The sequence below is a fragment of the Podarcis liolepis genome, assembly GCF_965112155.1.
Source record: "Podarcis liolepis genome assembly, chromosome: 6".
NCBI classification, from domain to species: domain Eukaryota; kingdom Metazoa; phylum Chordata; class Lepidosauria; order Squamata; family Lacertidae; genus Podarcis; species Podarcis liolepis.
In genome coordinates this window covers 31,460,064-31,485,494 of record NC_139559.1, presented here as the reverse complement: position 1 = coordinate 31,485,494, position 25,431 = coordinate 31,460,064, and the positions used below count along the sequence as shown (strand labels likewise).

Genomic DNA, 25,431 nt, shown 5'->3' with positions numbered 1-25,431 from the left:
AATGTTTGCACAGCCATTTAACAACAGTTCATAAATGTTACATAGAAGACTGAGCAGCAAAATAGTACAGTTCTCCAGAAAACAACAGGCTGTAGATATAACCATCATGGTATATGTAAAGAATGTATTTTGGGGGGCACGGATATATAAAAATCTGACTTTGCAAATATATAGCTAATACTGATGTGCATCACAAAATGTATTAATTATTTCAGACTAAACACCAAAGAGCTACAATTATAATAAAAATGTATTCAAACACCAAATGCAAATTAAAGACTTAGCTGCCAAGCTTCAGCTAGGAGAGAAGAACTCACCTGGGTTTTGTTTGTTTTTTAACCTACATGACTAGACAATTTGGGTAACTACACAAAACTTGCTATACAGAAGAGTTAATGGTGTTTTAAAAACCACATAACCCTAAAAAGACCTCAATCTTAAAGAATTCTACCCACAGAAAGTTTTACCAAAAAAATCATAACTTGAGGCCAACAAAGGAGGGGGGAACCTCCATATAGTTTTGGTGATTTAAACTTTTTAAAGTAACTCATGTACTAGCTCTATCTTCCTGAGTACTTTGAATTATCCAAGCGTGTTCAGTAAGCATAAATACATCTTCAGTATCTTACCTGCCAAGAGAGGTGTGTTTTTTTTCCTTAACAAGTAGTAGAAGCCAAGGCAATCCTGTGGGCAACCAATTAAAACCAACTTTTAGACTGAAATAAAGAATAAATGGAGGCAAAAATCAATGCAAGCAACACATAACTAAAAGTTAGCAGTCCACAATGTGCTGTGTATTATGACAGTCTGGGACAATGTCCATCATAAGGCACTCCAATACATGGGAACCACAAGTTTGAGAGTGCATGAAATATACATTCCTTGGTCTTTTCCACAGCTTCACACATTTTGATAGCAACAATTACTTTTATTTTAAAACAAAAAATATTCAACATGAGAATGAATACAAACAAAAAGCCAGAACACATTCATTAAAGAAATTAACTTTGCATTCTCTCTTCAGATAGCTGATTTGTCTCATTTCATAAAGAGGGCTAGTTTATTTTTCCTGATCAAGAAAACTAGAATAGTTTTCTAATGCTACAACTTCTCACCCAATTAAGAAGTATTTTAAATAAACCAAAACACAACATCCTTTCAAAGTCATTTCACATTTGCTGAAGCCAAATCAGACTGCAAATACCTTACAATAAACCTCCTCCTATTTCTTTAACCTTGCTTATTTTAGAGCTGCAGAATCAACATACAATCCAACATAAATTGCAAACAGGACAATCTTCTTCTCAAAGCACAGGACCAAACAGTATTTCACAATCATTGTGTCCAACGTTCAGCAAGTTTATATACACTAGTACTTAAACACACACAACCCTAATGTAATATGGAAATCCTGATCTGCAGATCCTGAAAATATTTTCCATTTAAAGAAAGGAAACAAAAACGAATACTGAATTCCACACATCTCATGAATGGTTTGACAGGCAGTTCTATGAACAGGTGATATCTGTAATAATGCCTTATTTAAAGAAAACCGTATATTTGCTGACCACAGGAAATAACAATTAATCAAAACAGAGACTTTCAAGGAACAAATCAACATCAGCACCACAAAACTTAAACAGTGTGAATTCCCGCATAAAATCTGAAGTAAAACACCTGTCTGAACAGCAAAACCCAAGAACCCATTCACTACCTGACCTTATAAACTATTTACAATTCAAGATTAGGACATATGTTAATCCATGTGAGAATTATTCAGCACAAGCCAAACTTCAGTATCTGAAATCTTTCTATTATCCTGGTGACAATTTTTTGTACAATTCGAGAGATCGCCATTTTTCATTTCTAAATAGCTTAATAATGTTCCACATGGTTATTTCACTGCAAAATATAAATGCTAAGAGATATTTTTCTCCAACCAGTTCCCAGTGCACATTTCTATTCAACAAAAGGGTCTGCCATCATGCTCAGTTTTTCCCATAACTATTTTCTGTGGTTTATGCTGCATGCATAATTCCAAGCAAGCATGTTCAGAAATCAAAAACCATTTCAAAAAAAAAGCATACTACCAGATCTGCTGAGATATTCTGTCATATTAATTTATCCCTGGTCTTAATGACTCCTTCGTGCCCAATGAATACTCTGTTGCCCTTGAGTTCCGAAATATACACCAAAATCCTATAGAACCTATGATAAGCTTCTTTTTTATTCATGAGGTAAGCAGAACATTCCTAAGTACATAGTAACTTTCCAACACCAAGCATTTTCTTGGAGCTTTGTTTCAAACAAACAGTATTAAAAATGTAGGATTACTATGCTTATCAATAGCTGGGGAAGTGGAAGGGAAAGTGTGCTGGAATAAAGGGATTCAAAGTCAACACAAAACTAAAGCCAGTATTTCCTAATAATCAAAATACATAAGAACAAATACTTTTTTTAAAATGAAAAGCCTTTTTTATAGCATCTTAACAGTTTGTACCTATATGTGAGTTTAGCTGTTCTACTGTCAATTGACAAATTTAATTCCTATCACCTTCCTTTATCTTTGGCTAATAATCATCAATTACTTTACCTATTTACAACAGCCCTGTTGTTCAAAAAGCAAATATCCTTCCATTTATGTCCCTCAGAGGAAATAAAGAAACTAGGAAAATACAGCAAACAATGAAACTCTCTTTTATGAAGTCAAATTTCGGAACGATAAATTAATTTTGTATACAAATGATGTCCTTATCGCTCTATAACATATGAATTTGTTATATAACCTGAAGAGTACGCCCATTTCAGTGAAGATATAAAACAAATCCACCCCAGGAGTCCTAAAGAACAACCATAAACTCTGAAGTCATCCTCCAGAACCAAATCTTTCTTAAAGCCTTTTTAGCCAACTTAAAACAGCGACACCGGGTTTCACACGTAAGGTATCATTTCATGCCGCGAATTTAAATTTTTGTTAACCACGAAGGGCCCAGAAATTTCACAGAGCGCAGTTAACCAAAATAACAACCAGTGGTGTGTGTACCTGGAGACCACCCCACCAAAACAAAACCTTGAAAACAGGACGCTAGATCTCAATCGAAAGCTATCGAAAATTCATCACGGCGTTGTTCACACTGAGTCCAGTACCACTTCGAATCTGCACAAGGACGAGTCTTTATTTGACTTCGACGCCAGAGAATCCGGCGTACTGCGGCAGCTTTTGGTCGGTGCAAAAAAAATAAGGAAAAAAATCTCCGCAGCTCAGGCCATTTTGTTTTACACTACAGAGTTCGCTTCCATTCGCCCCCGTCATCCCCTACAATGGGAGCGCCTGCACCGCCCTAAGACCCGGCCCCGGGGGTGCTACCAGGGAAGCCCGGCTTAGTTAGGCCACTTATGAAGGGAGCCGCCGATACTCACCTACCCCCAAAAGAAACGGGGGTCACAAACCCACGGGGCGCATAGGCTACCCCGAACCAGCACCGTCGCTCAGGCGCAGCCAAGCAACCCTGCGCACCAGGCCCAAAATGCCTTAGCGACGCTAAATGCCTGTCCAACCTACAGACCCCACGCGAGAGTTACAGGCCAAGGCCTTGAGGAGCCAACGAGGCTCCGGAGCGCGGCCCTCACCCTCCGCTCCCTTCAGGCCTCGTTCCCGCCCTCCCGCCCTTTGTGCAAGCTGAGGTGGGAGGGGAACACGCTCCCCCTCGCAGCCGAGCCGGACAAGCCCAGCTTTCCCCACCTATTACGATTCCCCGGCGAGCCGGGGCCCCGCCAGGGAAGTGCTAAGTTCTTACCGAGGGGCCTGTACGGGAAAAAAGTGGGTTAGAAAGGAAACTAACTCGCCACTCAGGCCCCGCTCCCCGCGCTGAGCCCCAGCGCCAGCGACCGAGCAGCGCCACAAAATGGCCGCCCGCCTGCACCGCCTCCGGGCCGTCTGCGGCGAGGAGAGGAGGGTGTGGCCTGCGGTAGGCGGCGCCGCGAGAGCGTGTGTGGCAAAGGCAAGCGGAGCGAGCGAGGGGGGTCTTCCCTGGTGAGGGAAAAGCGCGGGCGCATCTTCGAGGTGGCCTCCTGTGGTACCTTCGCAGTCTTCGCACGTCTGGTGCGGCGAAAGCTTTCAGGTGGTCAAAGCCACTCCGCCAAAGACAACAGAAACGTTATCAGCAGTAGCCGAAAGGGGGTGGGGAAAGTTTTGTAAACATTAGGACCGACCTGCCATGAAATACAATAGGTGCCAGTACTTCTGTCACGTTTCCATATAATCAAACCCAAATATATACAACATAAAAACAGAGAAAAAGCAGTCCCGTGCATGCTTATTCGGCAGTAAGTTCCGCTGAGTTCACAGAGGTTACTTACTATGGTGTTCAGAATCGCAGCCCCATTCACTTATAGCTGCAAGGAAGGTGCTAATGTCAAGTCATTTCTCTTCCTGCTTCTGTTTATCTTCTTCTGCTCATGGTAGAAGATAGTCTCGGAAGAGCAGCTGGGTCATACGTTTCTGCTAACCCGATATTTCTGTTTACCAAGATAGTCCTTTCCCCCGTGTTATCCCCTGTAAATCACTTTATCTGTGTTGCCTTAAGGGGAGAGTTGAGTTACCTTTTCTTTTCCTAAGAAGAACTGTGGTGGATTATGGAACAATTCTTTTCTATGCATGTTTAACTAAAATATGTAGTTAGAAACTATATTTAACTGATGAGTGCAACATTTCCAGGTTGCCTGGGTGGGTCGCTTGCTGTTTTTCAATATATCTCTGTTCAACGTTCATATTAGTAGTAGCAATGGGCAGCAGTGTTTTCCACTAGGTACCTCTTGATAGGACTGTTGCTGTTTAGTTGATTAGTCATGTCCAACTCTTCATGGACCAGAGCACGCCAGGCACTCCTGTCTTCCACTGCCTCCCGGAGTTTTGTCAAATTCATGTTTGTAGCTTCTATAACACTGTCCAACCATCTTGTCCTCTGTCATCCCCTTCTCCTTGTGCCCTCAATCTTACCCAACATCAGTTTTTTTCCAGAGAGTCTTCTCTTCTCATGAGGTGGCCAAAGTATTGGAGCCTCAGCTTCACAATCTGTCCTTCCAGTGAGCACTCAGGGCTGATTTGCTTCAGAATGGAGAGGTTTGATCTTTTTGGAGTCCATGGGACTCTCAAGTCTCCTCCAGCACAATTCAAAAGCATCAATTCTTCGGCGATCAGCCTTCTTTGTGGTCCAGCTCTCACTTCCATACATCACTACTGGGAAAACCATAGCTTTCACTATATAGATCTTTGTCGGCAAGGTAATGCCTCTGCTTTTTAAGATGCTGTCTAGGTTTCTCATTGCTTTTCTCCCAAGAAGCAGGAGTTTTTTAATTTCGTGGCTGCTGTCACTATCTGCATTGATTATGGAGCCCAAGAAGGTATAATCTGTCACTGTTTCCATTTCTTCCCCTTCTGTTTGCCAGGAGGTGATGGGACCAATGGCCATGATTTTAGTTTTTTTGATGTTGAGCTTCAGACCATATTTTCCCCTCTCCTCTTTCACCCTCATTACAAGGTTCTTTAATTCCTCCTCACTTTCTGCCATCAAAGTTGTGTCATCTGCATATCTGAGGTTGTCAATATTTCTTCCGGCAATCTTAATAGGACTACACAACTTTTTTTTAAAATGCAGATCTGCTAGATTTCATTCACATTTTTACAACTTCCAGGCTACAGTATACGAGTGCATTGTATATATTATGTTGTAATTATGTTGGACCTCAATGATCCACCTTTCTCTTCTGTCCAATTATCTAAAACTGTTGAAGAGCACCCTCAAATCTCAAAGTCAGCAATATTTTTATTTGTTGATGGTTAATTTCTGAAATCATGGAACTAGATAGATGCCTGTTCATGAATGTCCTGGAATTAGGGGTGAGCAGTGAGGAGGCCATGTTTGCTGATAATACATTACTACATTATTCAAAGTGGCAAGAACAAATTGAGAGGATCTTCAAAAAGGATCTCTCCAAACTCTGCACAATAGCAAATATATTGCAATATATGCAAGTGCAAAGTGATGCACATTCAGACAAAAATTCCTATCATCTCATATATGCTTATGAGAACTACTTGCTCAGTAAATCAGTGTATATATTTTCCATCCCAATGAACAAGAATTCACAACTCAAACAAGTAAAAGCTGCTTTTATCTCTTTATTAATAGAAGAGTGCCACATTACTAAGTTAAACATAGAAAAGCATTTTTGTGCCAATTTTAACTCAGTATTTTGTTTTTAACACATTATCTTTTCTCTGTCTGCCTGTAATATGTCCTTTCTCTTTCACTGTACTTATATTGCACAGAATTCCTCTAAAACAACAAAAATAAATGTCTGAAAAAGTCTATGTGTACAGTGTAAGAAACAGTGTACAGTGTAAGAAGTGTTCCAAAGCTGTTTGGCTTTTTTTAATTACCTGGGGGGCGGGCGGGGAATTAATGGCTTGCCCACAAAATTAAATTGAATTTTGTGATATGGTAATAAAACTGTCATCATTGCAGTATCAATGCTTCTTCCATTTTAAACCATGCTTTTGAAAACTTCTGTAATGATTTTGCAAATTAAGAACTCTCCTACATGAAGCAGTTTTGCCAGAACAGGTTTACAATAAACATTATCTAAAGGAAGCTGATACAATTTCAATGGGAGTATATGCACTGTGTGTATAGGACTTGTAGTTAAGGCAAGTGATAGGATACTTCGTTGATTGCGTGCTAACAGTCCACTGCCTAGGGTCAGCAGCCATTTCCTTCAAAATGGTGTGCACACAAAGCTGCATAACACAAGCGTTCATTTATTATAGACAGTTAAATTTCCTTCCTGAATTTGAGAAAGCAGTAAAAAACCCAAAAACTTCCCTTAAATAGATTTTTTCTTTCTACTAGAAAAAGTAATACCAGTAAAAAAAAAAAATAATCCGATACAAATGAGGGCACACATTTCTGAGTACCAAAAATACTAGCCTCACCAGTTTAACTTAATCTAGCACTGTCAGGCACCCTGAAGTGAAAGGCAATGACATTGTTTTTTTTTTTAAGTGATGATCAACCTGGGATATTTCTATAACTGGGATATTTCTAGACAGACACAATCTCATTCTCAAGACCATAGCTTCTTATCAGCAAAAACCAAAATATGTTGCTCTACAGGAAAAACATTACATTGAAATCTTCCATCGTCACTCAAAAATAAATCAATAAATAGCTCAGAAAAATTATTCTGGAAAGCAGGAGAAAAAAATTGTGATAACAAATCAAGGGTAAAGGTAAGGAAAAGGTGAATTTGTGAAAAAGTGAATGTGATCTGCATTTGGGAGTTAGTAAACCTTAGGCACAATTGAATTCATTGCTATGTAGCAAATGCCACTGCTCAAATATAAAACATGGACTTTTTAGATGGAAGACTGCCTTCTGTAAGAAGATTACTTCTGACCATACTGTCTGTTTGAACACAAGTTTTGCAATAAGACAGATGTTGCTGAAACAGATGCAAATTATTCTAGGGAGAACCTACAGTAGAAACAAGCTACTTTTTAATTACTTTTACAATAAGACAGCTGAAGATTTGGCATATCAAGCTGCACCAATGTCACCTCCAAAATAAAAGTACTGCAACTTCTTTGGTTCCAGGAAACTAATGTCCATTTGTATTTGATGATTTGTAAGCACAATTGTTTACCTGAACAAACATCGCCTTAGATTTAGTTTTCAGGCTCTAGATTTAGAAAGCGTAACTGATTACCCAAAGATTTTGTATTTTTAAAACAAGCACAACATGGTTTTACTCAGGAATGTAGAGAAAATATTACTTTAATCTATATCCAAGCAGTCCAAGATAACAAGTGATTTCCTTGCTTAATGTTGTGTCCATTTAATGCTCTTCAAATCAACTCCATCCTGTACCATTTCCCACAGTGGGCTGTAAAATGAGAAGGAAAACTCAATGACAGTCAGAAATATAAATAATTTGACATCAATAGAACTTTCAGGAAATAATTAGTAAGAACAAAATATTATTTTAAATGAAGTTCTGCAAAGAACACTTTCTAACTACATAAAGAATGTCTAAGAATGCCTCCTATCTTCCGAAATACCCAATTAAGATGTTTTGTTATGGCAAAATTTCACCAAGGTTGAATGCCTCAACCCACGATGGGTATTATATTGAGACACTAGTAATGGAAATAAAGAGATTTATTTATGAATTTCCGCGCTTCTAAATGCATATTTACCCTGGCCTTTGACATCTGAGAAATATATATATTAGGACCCACCTGATTCTGTGACTTAAATAATGGGACTGCATGCATATTTGGGCTTTATAAGGATTGTGCCAGTTTGCTGTAAATATCTGGTTGGACCACAGCTACAGAGAAAACATATAGTATATTCCTTCCCCTATCTTGATCTGCTCTAACCACTGAGATTCCGTGACTTCTGGCAGTATTTCCTTACTACAGACAGACTTTTAAAGAAATCCTGTGATGCTTAATGTCTAATATTCAGATTTATTTATTTTTTACCTCATCTCCCTTAATCTCTTCACATGCTGTATGCATTTTTTTACGGTATAATCTACCTCTTCTTCAGTAGTGAAACGGCCAATGCCAAACCTGAAATGAAGGAAAGAGCTTATCAGATCCAACATAGCACACATAAAAAGATAAAAAGGGATTCGTCTCTTGATGGATGTAATATCCATCTAGACTATCTAGAACACGCATAGGCAAACTCGGCCCTCCAGATGTTTTGGGACTACAACTCCCATCATCCCTAGCTAACAGGGCCAGTGGTCAGGGATGATAGGAATTGTAGTCCCAAAACATCTGGAGGGCCGAGTTTGCCTATGCTTAATTTAGAACTATAAGCCTTGCCTTATGGATGAGTGAGCCAAGTCTTCATCAGTTCCAATTGCACGCAACACATATGATGGTTCCAGAGATGCAGATGTGCAAGCACTAATGAGAAAAAACAATATGTTGGCATTTTGTCCTTACACAGAACTGGTATAGAAATCAAAATAGCAGACAGCTCTAGAGTAGTATGCTCTTATTATAACTCTATTGCTGCTCCCTAAAGATTTACTGACTACAGAAACAAACCAAGAAGACTAATTATGCAAGAGAAGGGTGTGTAATTGCATAATTAATAGAAGGTAAGGCATTTCAACTGCAGAAGCAGGAAATAAGGCAGAGTACAGCAACAGATTGATGTTAGAAAAAGAAGTGTGAGGTAGGGGGAAAGATCAGACAGGGTGGGTAATATATTAAAAAGTGTGTTATGTGATCAGGAAAATAAGAATGCCCAAAGATGTTCTTATAACTTAGGGGGACTAAAGTACTGGAAGGAAAGGGCAAAAAGATATTAGCAGCAGGAATTAACCATCTAGTAGATCCAGTTATAACTAATAAAGCTTGGTTAAATTATGTAATTTGACATTTGCCAATTGAATTTTAAAAGGAATCAGAAATATCTGAAAGGAGTCAGAAATGCTAATAGGACACTTCTTATAAATGGAAGTAAATCAGCCCTGGTCAGAATAAAGAAAGATTCTGGATTAGATGGCTCATAGATTTGTTCTAGATCATCAATTCTAGTGACTTGAAGTGGAAAAAGGCCACTTTTATTCTGCTCTCCTTTAAATATCTGGCATGGGAGTTCCAGGCAATCTCTCATCTGCACACTGACCAGACTAAGACTTGCATAGCTTTAACAATAGACCGCATAATGTGTCCTTAGACCATATTCCAGGCTCTCTCCTCTCTCACACATATGTAAGACTTATAGAAGTCAGTTGGCCCATAACCTGTTATACCTGGGTCCACCATCTGTTGTTGATACTACAACACACTTTGACCAGTGGCATCAGCAGAGTATGCACATCTCCAGCCGAGTCTGCTAGCACAACATCAGAGTTTTCCTGCTTTTTAGTAGTCAGCCTTTTTTCACAGTTCCCCTATCCCATTCAGTTCAGTTCAAAGTATGTAGTGTCTATTGTCTCATGGCACAAGACAAGCATAAATACACTAGCTACATTAACTTTAAGAGATGCTGGTACATCATAAACTAATCTACTATAATAGAGTTCTCTAGTCCCAGAAACAAACCTTGTAGTGATCACTTGTCTTTTACCATGCTAGCTCACCATACTATACGGAACCATATAGAATGTAACATCCACCAAGATGATAAAATCTCACACTTGGCAAATACCTCACACTGATGCCAATGCTGCTGAATTCAACCTTGGGTTTATAGCTGCCTCTGCATGTACACACATTCCTTAGAAAAAGGGAGGATGAATGAGTCATGTTTTAAGTATTTAGTCTTCAACTGTTTCTAACCACCCTGTGCAGCTGAGTCTTTCTCTAAACAGAATCCAGAGACGAGGGATGGACTCAAGAAGAAGAAGAAGAAGAAGAAGAAGAAGAAGAAGAAGAAGAGGTGGTGGTGTTTGGACTTGATATCCCACCTTTCACTCCCCTTAAGGAGTCTCAAAGCGGCTAACATTCTCCTTTCCCTTCCTCCCCCACAACAAACACTCTGTGAGGTGAGTGGGGCTGAGAGACTTCAGAGAAGTGTGACTAGCCCAAGGTCACCCAGCAGCTGCATGTGGAGAAGTGGGGAATCGAACCCGGTTCACCAGATTACGAGTCTACTGCTCTTAACCACTACACCATGTTGGCTCAAGACACGGTCCAAGTGCTTAGTGCAATTTCACCCATTCTTTCCAATTTACACCAACAATATTACCTTCCAGAAGACAGAGCCACATCTTTAAGCGCCATCAGCAGGCTTTCTCCTTCCACATATGCAAAGGATAAGTTAATGCAGCCTGCAAAGTTAACAAAGCAGTGTCAGCTTCTTTTAAGATTGCACTTTAGACAACAGGGTTTTTGCAGAATCATAGAATGATAGAATTCGAACGGATTATGAGGGTCATCTAGTCCAACCCCCTGCAATGCAGGAATTTTTAGCCCAACATGGGGTTTGAACTCAAGACCCTGCTCTTAAATAATCTGAGTCTATTTTCCCTTAATGGAATGTTTCTTTTTCATTTCCTTCGAAATGTGAATGTCACCACAGCTCTGATAACTAGAGAGCTAAATGCTAATTCCAGAAATGCACGCAGAACAACTGCGTTGTTGGCAGAGCCATAATTTTTATTTATAAACAACCTAAAACTGGCTAATGCAGTGGAAGAAAATAGTGAGCAGCTCTTTGGACCATTACAGAATTCTTCATTCAGTCTTTAATACAGTAATTTATCCTAGTGCTCTACCTAAAACATACAATTCAGAACTAAGATGTAAAACAGTAAGAAAAGCTTGTGCATAATCTGCAACTCATTGGGGTTAATTTATGCAGTAATTTATTTATTTTTTTAAATGATATTTATTGAAAGTTTAAAATTACAGAGAATAAAAAAGAGAGAAGAAGAAAAAGAAAAAGAAGGAAAAGAAAAAAAGAAAGAAAAAAATATATAATCAGAAAAACAAGGAATTAAGCAATACAAGTCAATAAAAAGAAAAAAGAAAAATACAAAACACGCAATACATCACTGTATATATATAGAACATTGTATAACAGAGGATGAGAATTTTGCGATATTCAAGCTATTTGTTGAGTTTCTGGGCTAGTACCCGATGAGCACAAGGTTGCTTTCAATTCTAAAACAATACTGTTGTACCAGATTAACACTTAAATCTGTTTTAAAATTTCCAATGCTATATTCATTTTAAAAAGAAACCTTAAATGGTCAAAGGCAATTTCTGTAGTAAAGAGGAACTCAACATTCTGCTAATAATACCTGGATAACGATGAACTGGATCGCCATTCATTACCACATCAGGAATTTCAGACATTATGTTTGTAACTAATCTGCCAGCTAATAAACTAATTCGCTTATGGTCATACTGAAAAAGAAACAAGAGAACTTATTAGCTATTCTTCAAACATGCAGATGCGCCTTGATTGATGTACTAAAAATGTTATATCAGTCAAATCAAATCAGTTAACCAAAAAGACAAGGCAAAATAACACAATATTTGTCAGAGCAATTTCTCACACAAATAATAACCATAGCAAAATTCAGCCCCAAGTTAAATATGAGAGTTACGGTTATCAAGCTGATGCTGGCTATGTGCAAGTGGAATAGACTTCCACCTGCACAATGGGACTTCACCTACCTCTCCTCTCCCTTCCATGCTCTAATACCCCCAAATATGCCCCACATTTTCAGGGTACATGGGGGGATGGAGGAAAGAAAGGATAGATTCATTCTGTCAACAGAAGTCTGCTTGCACAACATTGGATTCCACCCCCTGAGTTTGCTCTGCTATCCCACAATTGCTGCTGTAAAATTCAGAGATATGTAGCAGGAAAATTCTCTATGAAATTGCCTCCATAATTGTTTGAAAATTCTATGCTCAAGAAGAAAGAGATGCCCTTGAAATAGAGGCAAATCTCTGTACAATTATTATAACCAATAAACACTAGTTCTAGAAACTGCCTGCCCTCTCTTACCAACAGCAAGACAGAGACCAGAAAGGTTCTAACTGTAAGGTTAGAGTTTGTAAGAAATATGGCACAGAGAACTACTTAATGAATGAACATAGCACTACTAAAATATCTCAGAAATACTCAAAACCATCTCAGAAAATTGTTCTGCCAAGAAGGCCAAGTTTGCTTTGCTTATATAACTGCTTTTACATATTATAGGAAAATAAAGGCTGAATTATGGAGCACGATTAGTTCTCTACAGTACAGAGAAGGGCATCATATTAAACCCTAATCATTATTGTTAAAGGAATGTGTTGCAAACTTTCAACCATCAACAAGGCTTCAAAGAACATGGTAAAATAAATGGATCAAGAAAAGTTACACAACTAGAACTGCTCTTTATACCTCCATCTCTTGTTGTGCCAATTCGCAAGCTGCTCCAAGACCAACTGCTAAAGGAGTTGGCACAGTCCCAGAACGTAATCCTCGCTCCTGGCCTCCCCCACTTTGTATAGGTTCCAGTCTTACTCTTGGTCGCCGCCGAACATAAATTGCACCAACCCCTTAGAAACAAGAAGTTACTTCTGTTCAGTACACAGGTAGACTTTCCATACTGTATGTCTCCTAGCATATTTAGAAACATTTAGAAAAAATCCTTCAGGAACTTTTAATCAAGATTCTTCGTCGCAAGAGATGCATTTTAAACATTCAGGGCAACATCCAGTGATGTTCCGCCACTTGTGCAATGGGAATCTGGTTGCACAACAGAACTTCCAGTTTCTCATTTGAGCTTGCAGCCCCCTATGCACCCCCAAAAATCTACTCCAGAGGGTATCCAACCCTCTGGAGGAGATTTTTGGGGGATTACTGTAGGGACCTGCAGTGGGGGGGAAGAGAGGAAGAAGAAGCCCTGTTACATGAACAGAACCATTCACATTTTGTTGGATCTCATCTTCAGATATTCAATTTACATTTCTAATTGGAAGAATCCTCATTTGCTAATTTCTATAAAATAAGCATCTTCTCCTAAAATTTATCAAAATCCTTGAGGTGTTCTTCAGCAGGATCTTCCTTTGTCATTATTTAACTCCAGAAAATGAAAAAGAACTGTCTGGCATCCTAATCTAATATTCTGGCAGAAAGTCATGCATACTGCCATATCCATACACACAGTCTATTATAGACTGTGCCCTTAGTGCCCTGTGCAGTAGTTTGCATGGAGGCTGCTGCATATAGATCTGTATAGTGTAAGGTATGTGGTCAGGCATAGCTTAATCCATTTGTAGATGTAGCTTGTTCCACATATAGCTGTCTCCACATCTTGGATAGCAGACTAGTGTTTAGGAACCAAGTTGTGTTCAAAGTGCTCATATGGAAGAAGAGGAGGAGTTTGGATTTGATATCCCACTTTATCACTACCCGAAGGAGTCTCAAAGTGGCTAACATTCTCCTTTCCCTTCCTCCCCCACAACAAACACTCTGAGGTGAGTGGGGCTGAGAGACTTGAAAGAAGTGTGATTAGCCCAAGGTCACCCAGCAGCTGCATGTGGAGGAGCAGGGAAGTGAACCCGGTTCACCAGATTACAAGTCTACCGCTCTTAACCACTACACCACACTGGAAGTACTTATTTCAAAGAAAGCTATTTTGAATGAAGCGCCCATCCCTGCAAGACTGTTGCATGCTTTCCTCTGCTATTCTTGTTTCCTCCTTAAATACTATTGCAGGGATAGGGAGCCTGTGGCCCTCCATATATTTCTGGACTACAAGTCCCATCATCCTTGATCATTGGCTATAATTGCTAGGGCTGATTAGAGCTGTAGGCCAGCAACATCTGGAAGGCCACAGGTTCTCCAGCCCTGTACTAAGGTCTCTGTTTTTCATGGTGCCTTGACAAGGGTTAGCGATTTCTCCAAATGTTTATTTGACTACCAAATCAAATAAACCTGGCCACCTTTATTAGTAAAAATGAAGTAGTATCTAATATAAGAAATATCAATACCTTTGGGACCATAGATTTTATGGCCACTGATGCTCATTAAATCAATTTTCATATCATTGACATTTAGAGGAATTTTCCCAACTGCCTGTGCAGCATCTGTATGAAAGAAAATTTTATGGGAACTGCAGATCTGACCTACAATGCAAAAACAACATGGTTCAGAATGAAATATTATTTATATTTTATGAAAATGTTGAAAGATTTTAAACATACTGATTTTATCAATCAATTCAAATGTATTGCTAAAACCCAGAGGTCATCACAAAATAAATATGGGAACAGATATAATACAAATGATGTCTGTGTTTCACTGTACTGTTAGCTTTCAACTGCTGGGAAGTGGGCATTTAGATGGGAGTGAAATGGCTCAAAATAAAAAAAAGGGGGGGGGGGAATCCTCCACGGTCCTGCTCCAAGAGTAGACACATAAACAACAACCTTGAAGTTCTTTTTTTAAAAGGTTTGGAAATCTGGTCACAGATCTCACATGTAACATCTATTTTGACCTTCACAAATTATTGACAGACATAGAAAAGCTGTCAGATATTGATTGTGAGCCAGTGATTTGTTTCTAAGTCACCACAATTATGTAGCTATTCTATGCTTCAACAGTGTGTGCTTCATTGTCGAGCTTTATAAGTATTTGGCATTTTAGCTCAAGATATGACGTTTGTTTGTTTGTTTGTTTGATTTAGTATTTATTTCAAATTTCATAACCAGTTTTTTGAGGAACTTCCATAAAGCATCTTACAATCTTTCATAAAATCAATTCCACCCAAACTGTCAACTTACCAATGTCCTTAACTGGCTGTACCACTCCTATTTCATTATTCACAGTCATTACTGAAACCAATCCTGTGTCTGGTTGTATTGCATTTTTTAGATCCTGGTGGAAATCATAGAAGAGAATTAATTCGAACTGCATTAGCACTGCAAATGAAACTTATTTTACAATTACACTGCACTTTTAACATATAAGCACCATTATATTCAATAGGGCATACTCCCTGTGCTAAGATGTGCACTCTAAATGGTTAGAGATATAAATCAATTTATTCTACTATTACATAAAGTGTCCTTTCTTTGAATGCACCTGCTAAACTGATCCAATTTTGTACAATATACTAGGTAAGCAGTAAACCTCACCCTTTTGTCACTGCAACCCAACAAACATTTCACCAGTTTTTACTTAGACAGCTCTCTGTAGCATCCATATTCTAAGTGGAAGACTGCATTTTTGTTAACATTCCATTGCAAAGGACTGAAAAAGGGAGAAGCTGCAATCACATGAATACAAATTTGGAAACAAGTGATTTACCTTTAAATCTATAATCCCATTTTTCTGTACAGGCAAGTATGTGACTTGAAATCCCTCAGCTTCTAGGGCACGGCATGAATCCAGCACACACTTGTGTTCTGTTTGTGTTGTAATTATATGTTTCTTTCTGGATTTATAGAATCTTCCAACACCCTTTACACAGATAAAACGGAAAAAAATTTTAGATCAAAACTGCTGGAAATCCGTAGTTTCTATAAGTATCAAGTAAAAAAATGTAAAACGCCCAGTTACCTTGAAGCTTCAGGCAATAGACAACAAATCCTAGGCACATTTACTCAGAACTAGGTCCCACCAAGTGCAGGGGGGTTTACTCCCAAAAGTGTGCATAGGATTGCAGCCCAAAATGGTACACACTTACATGGGAGTAAGCCCCACTGAACACAATGAGATTTACTTGTGAGTAATTATGCAAAGGATTGCATATGAAAAACTATTCAAGTAATCTTGGCAATTTTCAACTTTAGCTCAGTTTTTTAAGTAAGTGTCATGGTTTCATTTTTACATATTTTCATTTTTTACATTTTTTTACAACATTTTTCCTCAGTGCAATTACTGGGAAATAGCTACAAAGCAAAACTGTAGCCACAGAAACCTTACAAACTGCAGTGCAGAGAAGAATCTTGAAAAGAGACCTGTCGGTTAGTTTTGATAATGCAACTCTCTCTTTGCATAACTGTTTTAAGTACAAAGCAGGCAGAATTAGGTTTGGTTATACAATAGGCCTCTTAACATCAAGAAACATTAGTGCAATCTACTTTAAGGAAGGCAGAAGTTTAATTCAACTACCAGTACAATCTTACATGCATGTCTGCACAGAAGGAAGTCCCACTGTGTTCAATAGGGCTTACCTCCTAATAAGTGAGTTCAAGACCACAGCCTGAGGCTCTTATGCACACTTACCCAAAGAAGTCCCACGGAATTCAGTAGGACTTACTTTTGAGTAGACGTGCATAGGAGTGTGCTGTGAACCTGGTTAAGTTTACACCAAGTTGTTTTAGGAACTTACAGTATATCGCTATACGATCTCAACCAAGTTACAATCACAATACATTTATATCAGAAACAACAAAGTATCTCTAGATATTTAACATGACTCAGTATGCTCATCCTGCAAATGCAAAAACAATAACATTATCCAAATAACTTTATGTAGAGAATTGTGACTTCCACAGACTTTAAAAAAAACTGCACACAAGGTAATAGGTTTAGCACTTTTTAAGACTTGCCAATACTTTTATTTATTCTCAGGTAAAGCCAAAAAATATACACAGGATTGCACTGTTAGTTGCTGCAATTGTATTAAGCTTCTGCCTTAATTATAACACAAGACAGGACAGTAATAGTTGAACATCCAGACTACTGTGAATTGTTTTTACATCACCATCACTTGGTATTACAATATACTCATTTACCTTAATTGCTATGTTGTTTGATTCTGTTGCCCCACTGGTAAAAATAATTTCTCTAGGATCTGCTCCTATTAACGATGCAACTTGCTGTTTAAAAAAAGACAGAACACAATAATATAATGTTACTACTTTGAGGCAGAAAACCACATTCACCAGACAATTTTTGTAGCATCTTTCAAAACCCAACTGCTTCATAAGTCAGCAAAGGCAGATTTAGAATTAAACTGCATTTTTATGCCCACAGGTGGTGGTGCAGCCACTTCTTTATATTAAAAACAAAACAAAACTTGGTCCAGTAGCATTTGCCACCTACTGCCTGGTCACTAGTACCCTCTTTTAGAGGGAAGGTAGTAGCAGCACATATACAGGCATTATTGGAGGACAGATTACCTTAACCCACTAACCCTCTGCAATCTTCAGGTCTGATTTCATGGCTGAATTGCCTCGGTTGCTGATGGGTTGTCTTTATCAAAAAAGGGACAGGGGAGTGTGACCCTGTTGCTATTACTTGATCTCCCAGAGGCTTTTGATGCCATTAACAATAGTAACCTCCTGGGATGAGTGTTGGAGGCACTGTGTTGCAGTGGTTTTGCTCCTATCTCCAGGGCTGATTTCAAAGAGTAGCACCGCATGGGAGTTTTGTTGGCCCCCCGCAAAGTGTGCTATGGGGTGCCACAGGAAACCGTCCTGACCCCAGGGCTGTTTAACATCTGCATGAAGCTGTTAGGTGTCGTTGTTAGGAGATTTGGAGTAAGGTGTTACCAGTATGCTGATGACACCCTGCTCTATCTATTTCTCTCTGAAATCTAAATCAGATGAGGCTATGCAAATATTAAACATGCTTGGATGAAGTGGTGGGATGGATGAAAGCCAATAAACTGAAAATGAATCCTGACAAGATGGAAGCTCTGTGGGTAAGTGGTACCCAAGTCCAGAAGGCAGCTCAGCTGCCTATTCTGGGTTGGACTGCATTCTTCCTGAACAATCAGGTATGTAGCTTAGGTGTACTGCTGACTCCAATTTTGTCACTATAGGCCCAAGTAGTCTCAGGGGCTCAGAGCACCTTCTATCAGCTTTCTATCAGTTTTGGCTGCACAAGGATAGCTTGGCCACAGTGGTCTATATATTCATCCCCTCAAGGTTGAATTACTAGAATGTGATCTACGTGAAGCTGCCCTTGAGGTTTGTCTGGAAGCTGCAACTGGCACTGAATGCCAGGCTTTTTCGGGGTAGCACTACTGGCTATTGTTCATGTTGGTTTTACATTGGGTTTAATGTACTCTTAACTGTTTTATGTTTGTATCTTGCTTTTCTTTATTTTGTATACTGTCTTCCCAAAGGCAAGGTAATTCTTTTAAAATAAGATTCAGAAGCAATACAAAATACACAGGTGAGTGAGAAGATTAAAGATTTTATTCTAAAACAGCAAGCAATGTATACAAAGTAAGCACTTCAATCTGCCACTTGGAAGCCTACAAGAAGTGGCAAAGCGACTCCCCCAGGTAGTCTCAGTTTGCACGGTCCTGTGACCGATTAGTCCGTGTACGAGCTTCAAAGAAACTCTGCACAAACTGCCTGATTTTATAGATAGCCTTGTGCCTTCCTAGACTGGCTACCTGCAGATCATCCATTAGCTGCTCCCTCCTTCCCAATGTCTCACTTTCTCAAAACGATGTCCAATAGCAAAGAAGGTACCCAGCATTATCCTCCACAACTGATTAAGGCAGTTGTGGGGGGGCATCACCTTCTCATTCTCAGGACATTAAAATTTAACAACAGCAAGAGAGGGGGAAGGAACAGAGGCAGGAAGGGTAACTGTGTCAGATCACTAACTCCTTGATACATTTTGTCTTCTGGATGAAATTCCCATACATATACTGCCATGAGATTTGACTGATAAGCAGTTCATAAATGAATTATAAGAAAAATGCAGAAATCTCACCTGTCTAGCTTTTTCCATAGCAGATTCACTCTCCCAACCATAAGCATGAGTTCTTGAGTGTGGGTTACCATAAAAATGCACAAGATAGGGAAGCATGGTATCCAAAACCCTAGGGTCCTAGAACAAAATATTAATAGTTATTCTATTTCATTTCATCATTTAAAAAAAATCTGTATTGAAGAGTTTTCCCCTACACACCCAAATGCTTGGAACACACCCAGACCTGTTATTAAGGCTACAATCTTCTTTCTGTTTGTGTACACAAGACAGTACGGCCAGTATGGCAGCAGTCTTTATTTCAGAGTAAATAGGATTAAAATGTGATTAAGAACAGGCTGTAAATGTTCAGCCATGTTCTCTTACTACTAGATCCAATGAGAAGCATCTGACTCAGTCAGACTCTAGGAATTATCATTCCTACAGTTCTAGCCTGAGTACAGTGGTGCCCCGCAAGACGAATGCCTTGCAAGACGGAAAACTCGCTAGACGAAAGGGTTTTCCATTTTGGAGGTGCTTCGCAAAACGAATCTCCTATGGGCTTGCTTCGCAAGACGAAAATGTCTTGCGAGTTCCTGCGGGGTTTTTTTTCCTCCCCCCCCTTTCTAAGCCGCTAAACCGCTTATCAGCTGATCCGATAAGCTGATAAGCCGCTAAAAGCCGCTAAAAGCGCTAATTCGTCAATGGGCTTGCTTCGCAAGACGAAAAAACCGCTAGACGAAGAGAATCACAGAACGGATTCTTTTCGTCTTGCGAGGCACCACTGTACATCTTAGTCAGATATCACATTGTATTATTCTCTCACCTATCAAACATCTCAGGGTAAACAGGAAACATGGGCTGTGATCCTATGCACTTACCTAGCAGTAAGCCCCCACTGAACATAGTAGGATTTACCTCTGAGTAAATAGTGCAGGACTACTCTGTAAACAATGTGTTTGTTTAAACAAATGCTCCTCAAAAGAGTACAGTACTTAGTTCACAAACCATAGGAGTAGTTGCTTGGACATCCATGTACAATGGTCGAAGCGAAGTTTCATCAGCACTGCCTATGCCTAGGGAAAGACAACTATATGAGTGACAAATGCAGAAGATATCATTTCTACTATGGGGTGGAGGACTTATTCCAGTATGTAGTATAATATGAAGATTAATTAATGCACAAGCAATTCAGACAGGTGGTTAAAACATATTTTTCAAAAATACTTCCACTTTAGTTCAGCTTCAGAAGCTGATACACAGGACTATATTGTTCAGGCAGCTATAACAAAGCATTTCAACCAGAAAGTGGCATTTTAAAAGTTTGAAACTGAACCACCAGCAGAAATCAATTGAACTGAGCTCACACAATAGTGAAGTGTTCAAAGAGCAAGATTATCTCCATATCTTAGCTATATGTAACATATAAAACATTTTCAGATTCAGAATGTTTGGCTCCTCTTAGGATTGCTGAGAAAAGGTTTCCAACCAGTGATGCAGCGGAGAAGGAACATGGGAGCTTCCGTAGTTATTCATACCTGGAGCAATGGCATCTGACTGGGCAGTATTTGCCAGCACTGCAAGCTTGGAAGTTGGATCTGGTCTGGCACATAATACTTTTATTAGGTAGGCTAGGCTCAGACTTTAACTGGCCCAAGTGAACTTCATGGCTGATTGAAGATGAGAACCCAAGTCCCTCCCAGTCTAAAAATGGGCATTATGCAATGTATTGCTGATCAACAAAGAAGCCTACTCCCCACCCTTTAACTGTTCTTAGGAATGTAACCATGTGAGCTGTCGAGATGAGTTCCTGCCCATTTACTAACTACGCCACTTTTGCAAACTCAAGGTTGGGCCTGTAACTTTCAACGGGCTGTAATCCCACCCCGTCATCTCAACGATCCCTTGGGCTGCTACAGTAGGACTCAATCGAAATATGATTCTATAAAATATGATTCTATGAAATGCCGTTTGCTGTAGCTGACGGGAGAGAAAGTTGGACGGACCACCACAACACCGGGGGGCGTAGCTATTTATTGACACGTTCTCTTTCTGCGTTTGAGCTCTTCGCATCGTGCCATGCGGCTAGCAGTAGCGTCGCTGCGGCGGCTCTACCCCGTCCGATCTTACGGCTCTACGGCCCCGATCCTCTACTACTTTCACATTCAGCCAAGGTTGTTTCCAGATGACAGCAAACCCACTTCAGAGAGTAAGCCCTCAAAAGGAAAAAAATGAAATACTGAGCAAGCTGCCTTAGGGAAGAAGGGACCAGGCGACTCTCACTCGTGTTTGGTTTTTTCCCCCCTGCGCGAGCTTCCCAAGCCCGCAGCAGCAGAAAACATAACATTGCCCAGGAGGCAGATGCCATCGCAGCCGCGGAAGGGAGCCGCCTACCAGCTGCTTCTGCTGAAACTCGCGATCCGCCGGGCGTCCCGCCAGGCTCGCTCGCCCTTCTGGCGGGATTGCAAAGGACAGAGCGCCGTTACCTTGCTGCTGCGGAGCCATTGAAAGCCGCCTCCTTTGGCCGGCTAGCAGTCCTCTCACAGCCCGCCATGTCGCCGGCCGCACCGCCATCATCGTCACTCCGCCTCCCGTCCTTCGCCCAGCCGACAGGCACCCACAACAACGATGCTCGCCTCTTCGCCTCCCCCCCCCCGGAGAGCCGTTTCCTGCGACGTAATCGGAGTGCGACGGAAGCGCAGGCCGCGCTGAGGGAAACTCGGGTGGAACGAAGCGCGGAGTGGTCGAGGTGAGGGGGGACGAGGGAAGAAGCAGGGCAAAGGCTGTTTGCGGGCGGGCCCAGAAAGCGAGGTGGTCGGGGGGGGGGGGCTTTCTGACGCTGGGTATCCGGGTGGGGGTGGGGTGGGGGTTCTCTTTCCGTTGCCATAACGATGCCGCCGTTTGCGTCGTTCTCGTCTCCCGAGCCTTTCCCCGCGTCGTTGGCCTTTGTGGTTTCAGCGAAACTGAGAAACTCAATAAGCAAGTGGGACAGAAAGATACGCACGCCCTTAAACGTACAGTATTTAAAGACCTCGGTGTTCGTTGCCACGTAACCTAAAAATTCTAAAGTCGCGGGTGTTATTCTGGAGCCCATCTTATTGCGCCCCCTCCCCCGCACATCCCCAGCAAAGATCTGTCGGTCTTTTGTGACTTATTCCTCTTTGTATCCCTTTAAAAGCGGCAGTGTTTTTCCAGAAACTGGTCCGTTTCTCCATATTGGAGGAAATTGCTGATACTCGCACAAGAGATAAGCAAGAATATAGGAATTTTAATCTTTAAATTAGGATGGCTATGCTGCTGGCTTTTTGGTGTGTTTTTTAATATAAAAAGCATTACGTAAGCGTCTACGAGTTCAAGGTCTAGATTGCACCACATTACAAATAATGGCTAAGCCAGCTGAACTCCCTGGAAGATTCAGTGGGGATATATATCCTTCAAGCTAATGTTAACAATATATTTGCCTGTTGTCACGCCCTTTTGGTTTGGGATTGTTTGGCAACTTGTGTGTTTGAACTTCTGCTTGCTAAACTACTGAACTACTACAAGTGTTACCTAGTGGGAAAGTATTGCTCCACAATTTAAATATTTAATAATTTAAACAGTTGCAAAATAGAACTTTGTCTAAGTATTTCTTAAGATACCAGACAGGGTAGTAAATGCAAATAGCTTAAAATCTCAAAGTTTATAGTTCATTTCTAAATTGCTGTTCATTCAATGAAGTTGATTTGTAACAGTTCTTTATTATATATTGCAAAATGAAATTAAAACTTTTTAAAAACAAATTAATAATGTTGAGTCCAAAGTGCTTTTCAGCCTAGTCCTTAACTGACTTGCATTCATCATTTGTACATTTATATCACACAGTTGATTGGCAATCCCAAAGAAAATGTGACTAGAATAATACAGTACTAGGTTTAGTGCAGGAAACTAATTACCGTATCTTCATACAGGTAGTGCTTACTGCATGTTTAACTCATTTGCCTCCCTGGGGCATTTTGAGAAAATCTTTGTGGTCTAAATAGGATATTCCCCCATAACTACAACTTCCATAAAAAGAGACATTTGTAGCAAGTTTTATTTTGGATGAAGCGATTCAAATTATGAATTCAGATGATGCTACTATTGAAAACTTCTTGGTGCAGGGACTTCTTTTTCACCTGTTATTCATAACAGTCATGTACATTGATCACACTTTCATATTTGGAGTGGTCTATCCACACTGGAGATGAGGATTATCTTCTGCACGGAAGCGATAGATATTCTTTAAGTTTTTTTTATATTTTTAGATGCCTGTGACAGTGGGGCCATATGGCCAATCCCAACCCAGTTGCTTTGACAGAGTGAAGATGGGCTTCATGATGGGCTTTGCTGTTGGTATGGCAGCAGGTGCACTGTTTGGCACATTTTCTTGTCTCAGGTATGTTGGAATGTAGTTGAATGCAACATAAATCCTAAATTGAATGCAACATCAATCATTTCCTGGCTTAGGAACAGAGCAAAATAATGCAATATGATCGGATCACAGGCGGTAACCATTTCGAGCAGGGATTCCATTTCCAGCCCAGCATGAGTCGGAGATGCAGATATAAATGTGTCCCACCCTCATTACGGCCATGGTCTGCACTCTTCCAAGTCCATAAGGACCCATGTGTCAGTGATTGCGTGTCAATTGGACGTGCCCCAAATGGCCACCGCCTGTACTTAACAATCTTTTATGCTTACTTCCCCACCTGTTCTGTGGATTGTTGCCAGATAACAGACCATGACTGCAATCCTGTACATCTCTGAGAGCAAGATGCATTCATGAGTATAAAGCTTTAGATAAAATCTATAGTAGAAATTACTTCAGCTGGAGAGTAATTAGTACTAAAACTTTGTACTCTTAAACTGTGTTGGTGTATATATACTAGCAAAGGATGGGTTTTGGGATTAATACTAAATCCTAGAAGATGTGTGTTTTCAAATGACCTGCTATCATTAACTTCTCTTTGAATTAGAGTTTAGTTTATGGGAAGTACCTCTGTTTGTTAAGTTGCACTGGCTGGCAGACCACCCCGTGCTTACTATGAGCTAACTTGCTGTATAGGTCACTCCAAAGTACCCACTCAAAAAATTAGTAAAGTTTATGTTGATTGCATTTCCCAGTAATCAGATACAAATTTATTTTCCTGTGATTATTGTGGGAAGTAACCACCTCTGTCATTGTTTCTTCTCTTTTAGGTTTGGCATGAGAGGGCGAGAATTGATGGGTGGTGTTGGCAAAACCATGATGCAGAGTGGTGGAACTTTTGGGACATTTATGGCAATTGGCATGGGAATCCGCTGTTAATGTTACTTTTCTATCACGAAGACCAATACCCCTGCAAGTTGGAACTTCTGCTATGTAGTAGAATAAAAATCTCTGTACCAAGATTGAATAATCCATCAAAATAAGTTTCGGCCTTTATTGCTGTAGCAAGAGTTTGTAAATCTTTTTCTCCGAACAAAAGTGGTAGAGGCAGTGGAGATTTAGAAGCAATGGAATCTCTGTATACAATGAATCTCCGTGGATGTGACCTCAAATAAATGATCAATTATAGGAATCATGCCTATTAGAAGATGCTTTTTAATTGATATCAAGTGTTTCCTGCGTGGGTATTAGTTTATTACAAGATCAGCCATTGTTTATCAAAGGAATCTTCTGTCCGTGATTTTGTAAGCCAAACCAGGGAGGCTTGAATTTTTGCAAAAATCCCAAGTTTATGGAGGTGGAATAAAATTGGACAAAAGTGTGTATGTGACAGGATTAATTTGAATCATTGCATGGATAAGCAAAAGAAGTTGGTACCAAGTGTTTGCACTGTAAGCCTAATAACAGTTTCATGTTTAAGTTGCACTTATTCTGGAAGAGTAAAAATAATTTTCATTGCATGTTTAAAGAAGTCCATAGCTTCCCACTTGGTGATAACTTCCTTTTGTAGGATTGGATCACTACTATTATAGAAGGGGAGCTCAGGCCCTCTTATGCCTTTGAGAGAAAGGGATAATTAAATAACACAAGAAAATGAGAACTTGTTTGGGTATGTTGTGAATTGATTTGGCATATTCACCATATTAACAACTATTTTCACTTAATAGGCATAGTTATATAGGGTGCCACCCAACTGGTGTCACTTATAATTCATTTTTACAGTTTCTCACAGAGTTTCAAATTTGTCTGAGCATAGCCTTCTCAAAATATAACCAAATTAACAAAACC

General features: G+C 39.9%; 3 protein-coding genes across 24 annotated transcripts in view; 1 reads left to right on the top strand and 2 right to left on the bottom strand.

Annotated features, from left to right (window-relative positions):
- The window catches only part of CPNE1 (copine 1), a 53,959-nt gene extending 50,040 nt beyond the window's left edge, over nucleotides 1-3,919 (bottom strand). For 4 of the 20 annotated variants that reach the window (XR_014527393.1, XR_014527394.1, XM_083508388.1 and 1 more), the window contains exons 1-2: nucleotides 3,798-3,883; nucleotides 630-684 (exon numbers count right to left, since the gene is read on the bottom strand). The gene's annotated coding sequence lies outside the window, so the exon portion shown is untranslated. Of the gene's footprint in view, nucleotides 1-629; nucleotides 717-3,420; nucleotides 3,645-3,797 lie in introns of those variants that run through there. The other 16 variants (XR_014527395.1, XR_014527396.1, XM_083508387.1 and 13 more) reach the window with 6 other exon arrangements.
- Nucleotides 3,920-6,168: 2,249 nt separating this feature from the next.
- NFS1 (NFS1 cysteine desulfurase) lies at nucleotides 6,169-21,811 on the bottom strand. 2 transcript variants are annotated; one of them, XM_083508417.1, is made up of 13 exons: nucleotides 21,680-21,811; nucleotides 20,202-20,269; nucleotides 19,218-19,334; nucleotides 17,279-17,362; nucleotides 15,846-15,998; nucleotides 15,320-15,413; nucleotides 14,528-14,662; nucleotides 12,933-13,090; nucleotides 11,836-11,941; nucleotides 10,779-10,860; nucleotides 8,900-8,983; nucleotides 8,549-8,638; nucleotides 6,169-7,944 (listed from the first exon to the last, which is right to left on the bottom strand). In XM_083508417.1, exons 1-13 carry the CDS (start codon nucleotides 21,768-21,770, stop codon nucleotides 7,881-7,883), a joined length of 1,326 nt encoding a protein of 441 aa, XP_083364543.1. In that variant the 5' UTR covers nucleotides 21,771-21,811; the 3' UTR covers nucleotides 6,169-7,880. The 2 variants fall into 2 exon arrangements, with proteins under 2 accessions (XP_083364543.1, XP_083364544.1); XM_083508418.1 differs by lacking the exon at nucleotides 21,680-21,811 and having other exon boundaries at nucleotides 19,218-19,647; nucleotides 19,976-20,269.
- Nucleotides 21,806-24,779, top strand: ROMO1 (reactive oxygen species modulator 1). Of its 2 annotated transcripts, none has more exons than XM_083508434.1 (3): nucleotides 21,806-21,942; nucleotides 23,480-23,610; nucleotides 24,414-24,779. In XM_083508434.1, exons 2-3 carry the CDS (start codon nucleotides 23,480-23,482, stop codon nucleotides 24,520-24,522), a joined length of 240 nt encoding a protein of 79 aa, XP_083364560.1. In that variant the 5' UTR covers nucleotides 21,806-21,942; the 3' UTR covers nucleotides 24,523-24,779. The 2 variants fall into 2 exon arrangements, with proteins under 2 accessions (XP_083364560.1, XP_083364561.1); XM_083508435.1 differs by having other exon boundaries at nucleotides 21,935-22,004.
- The last annotated feature ends 652 nt before the right edge of the window (nucleotides 24,780-25,431 follow it).

Excerpts from the sequence above, each read along its gene's own strand:
- NFS1 (XM_083508417.1), bottom strand. The coding sequence starts at position 21,770 with ATGATGGCGGTGCGGCCGGCGACATGGCGGGCTGTGAGAGGACTGCTA. Across the intron at positions 14,663-15,319 it reads ACAGCCAGTTAAGGACATTG|GTCAGATCTGCAGTTCCCAT; the intron begins GTAAGTTGACAG and ends TTTGCATTGTAG. Across the intron at positions 13,091-14,527 it reads TAAAATCTATGGTCCCAAAG|GGGTTGGTGCAATTTATGTT; the intron begins GTATTGATATTT and ends CTTGTTTCTAAG.
- ROMO1 (XM_083508434.1), top strand. The coding sequence starts at position 23,480 with ATGCCTGTGACAGTGGGGCCATATGGCCAATCCCAACCCAGTTGCTTT. Across the intron at positions 23,611-24,413 it reads GGCACATTTTCTTGTCTCAG|GTTTGGCATGAGAGGGCGAG; the intron begins GTATGTTGGAAT and ends CTTCTCTTTTAG.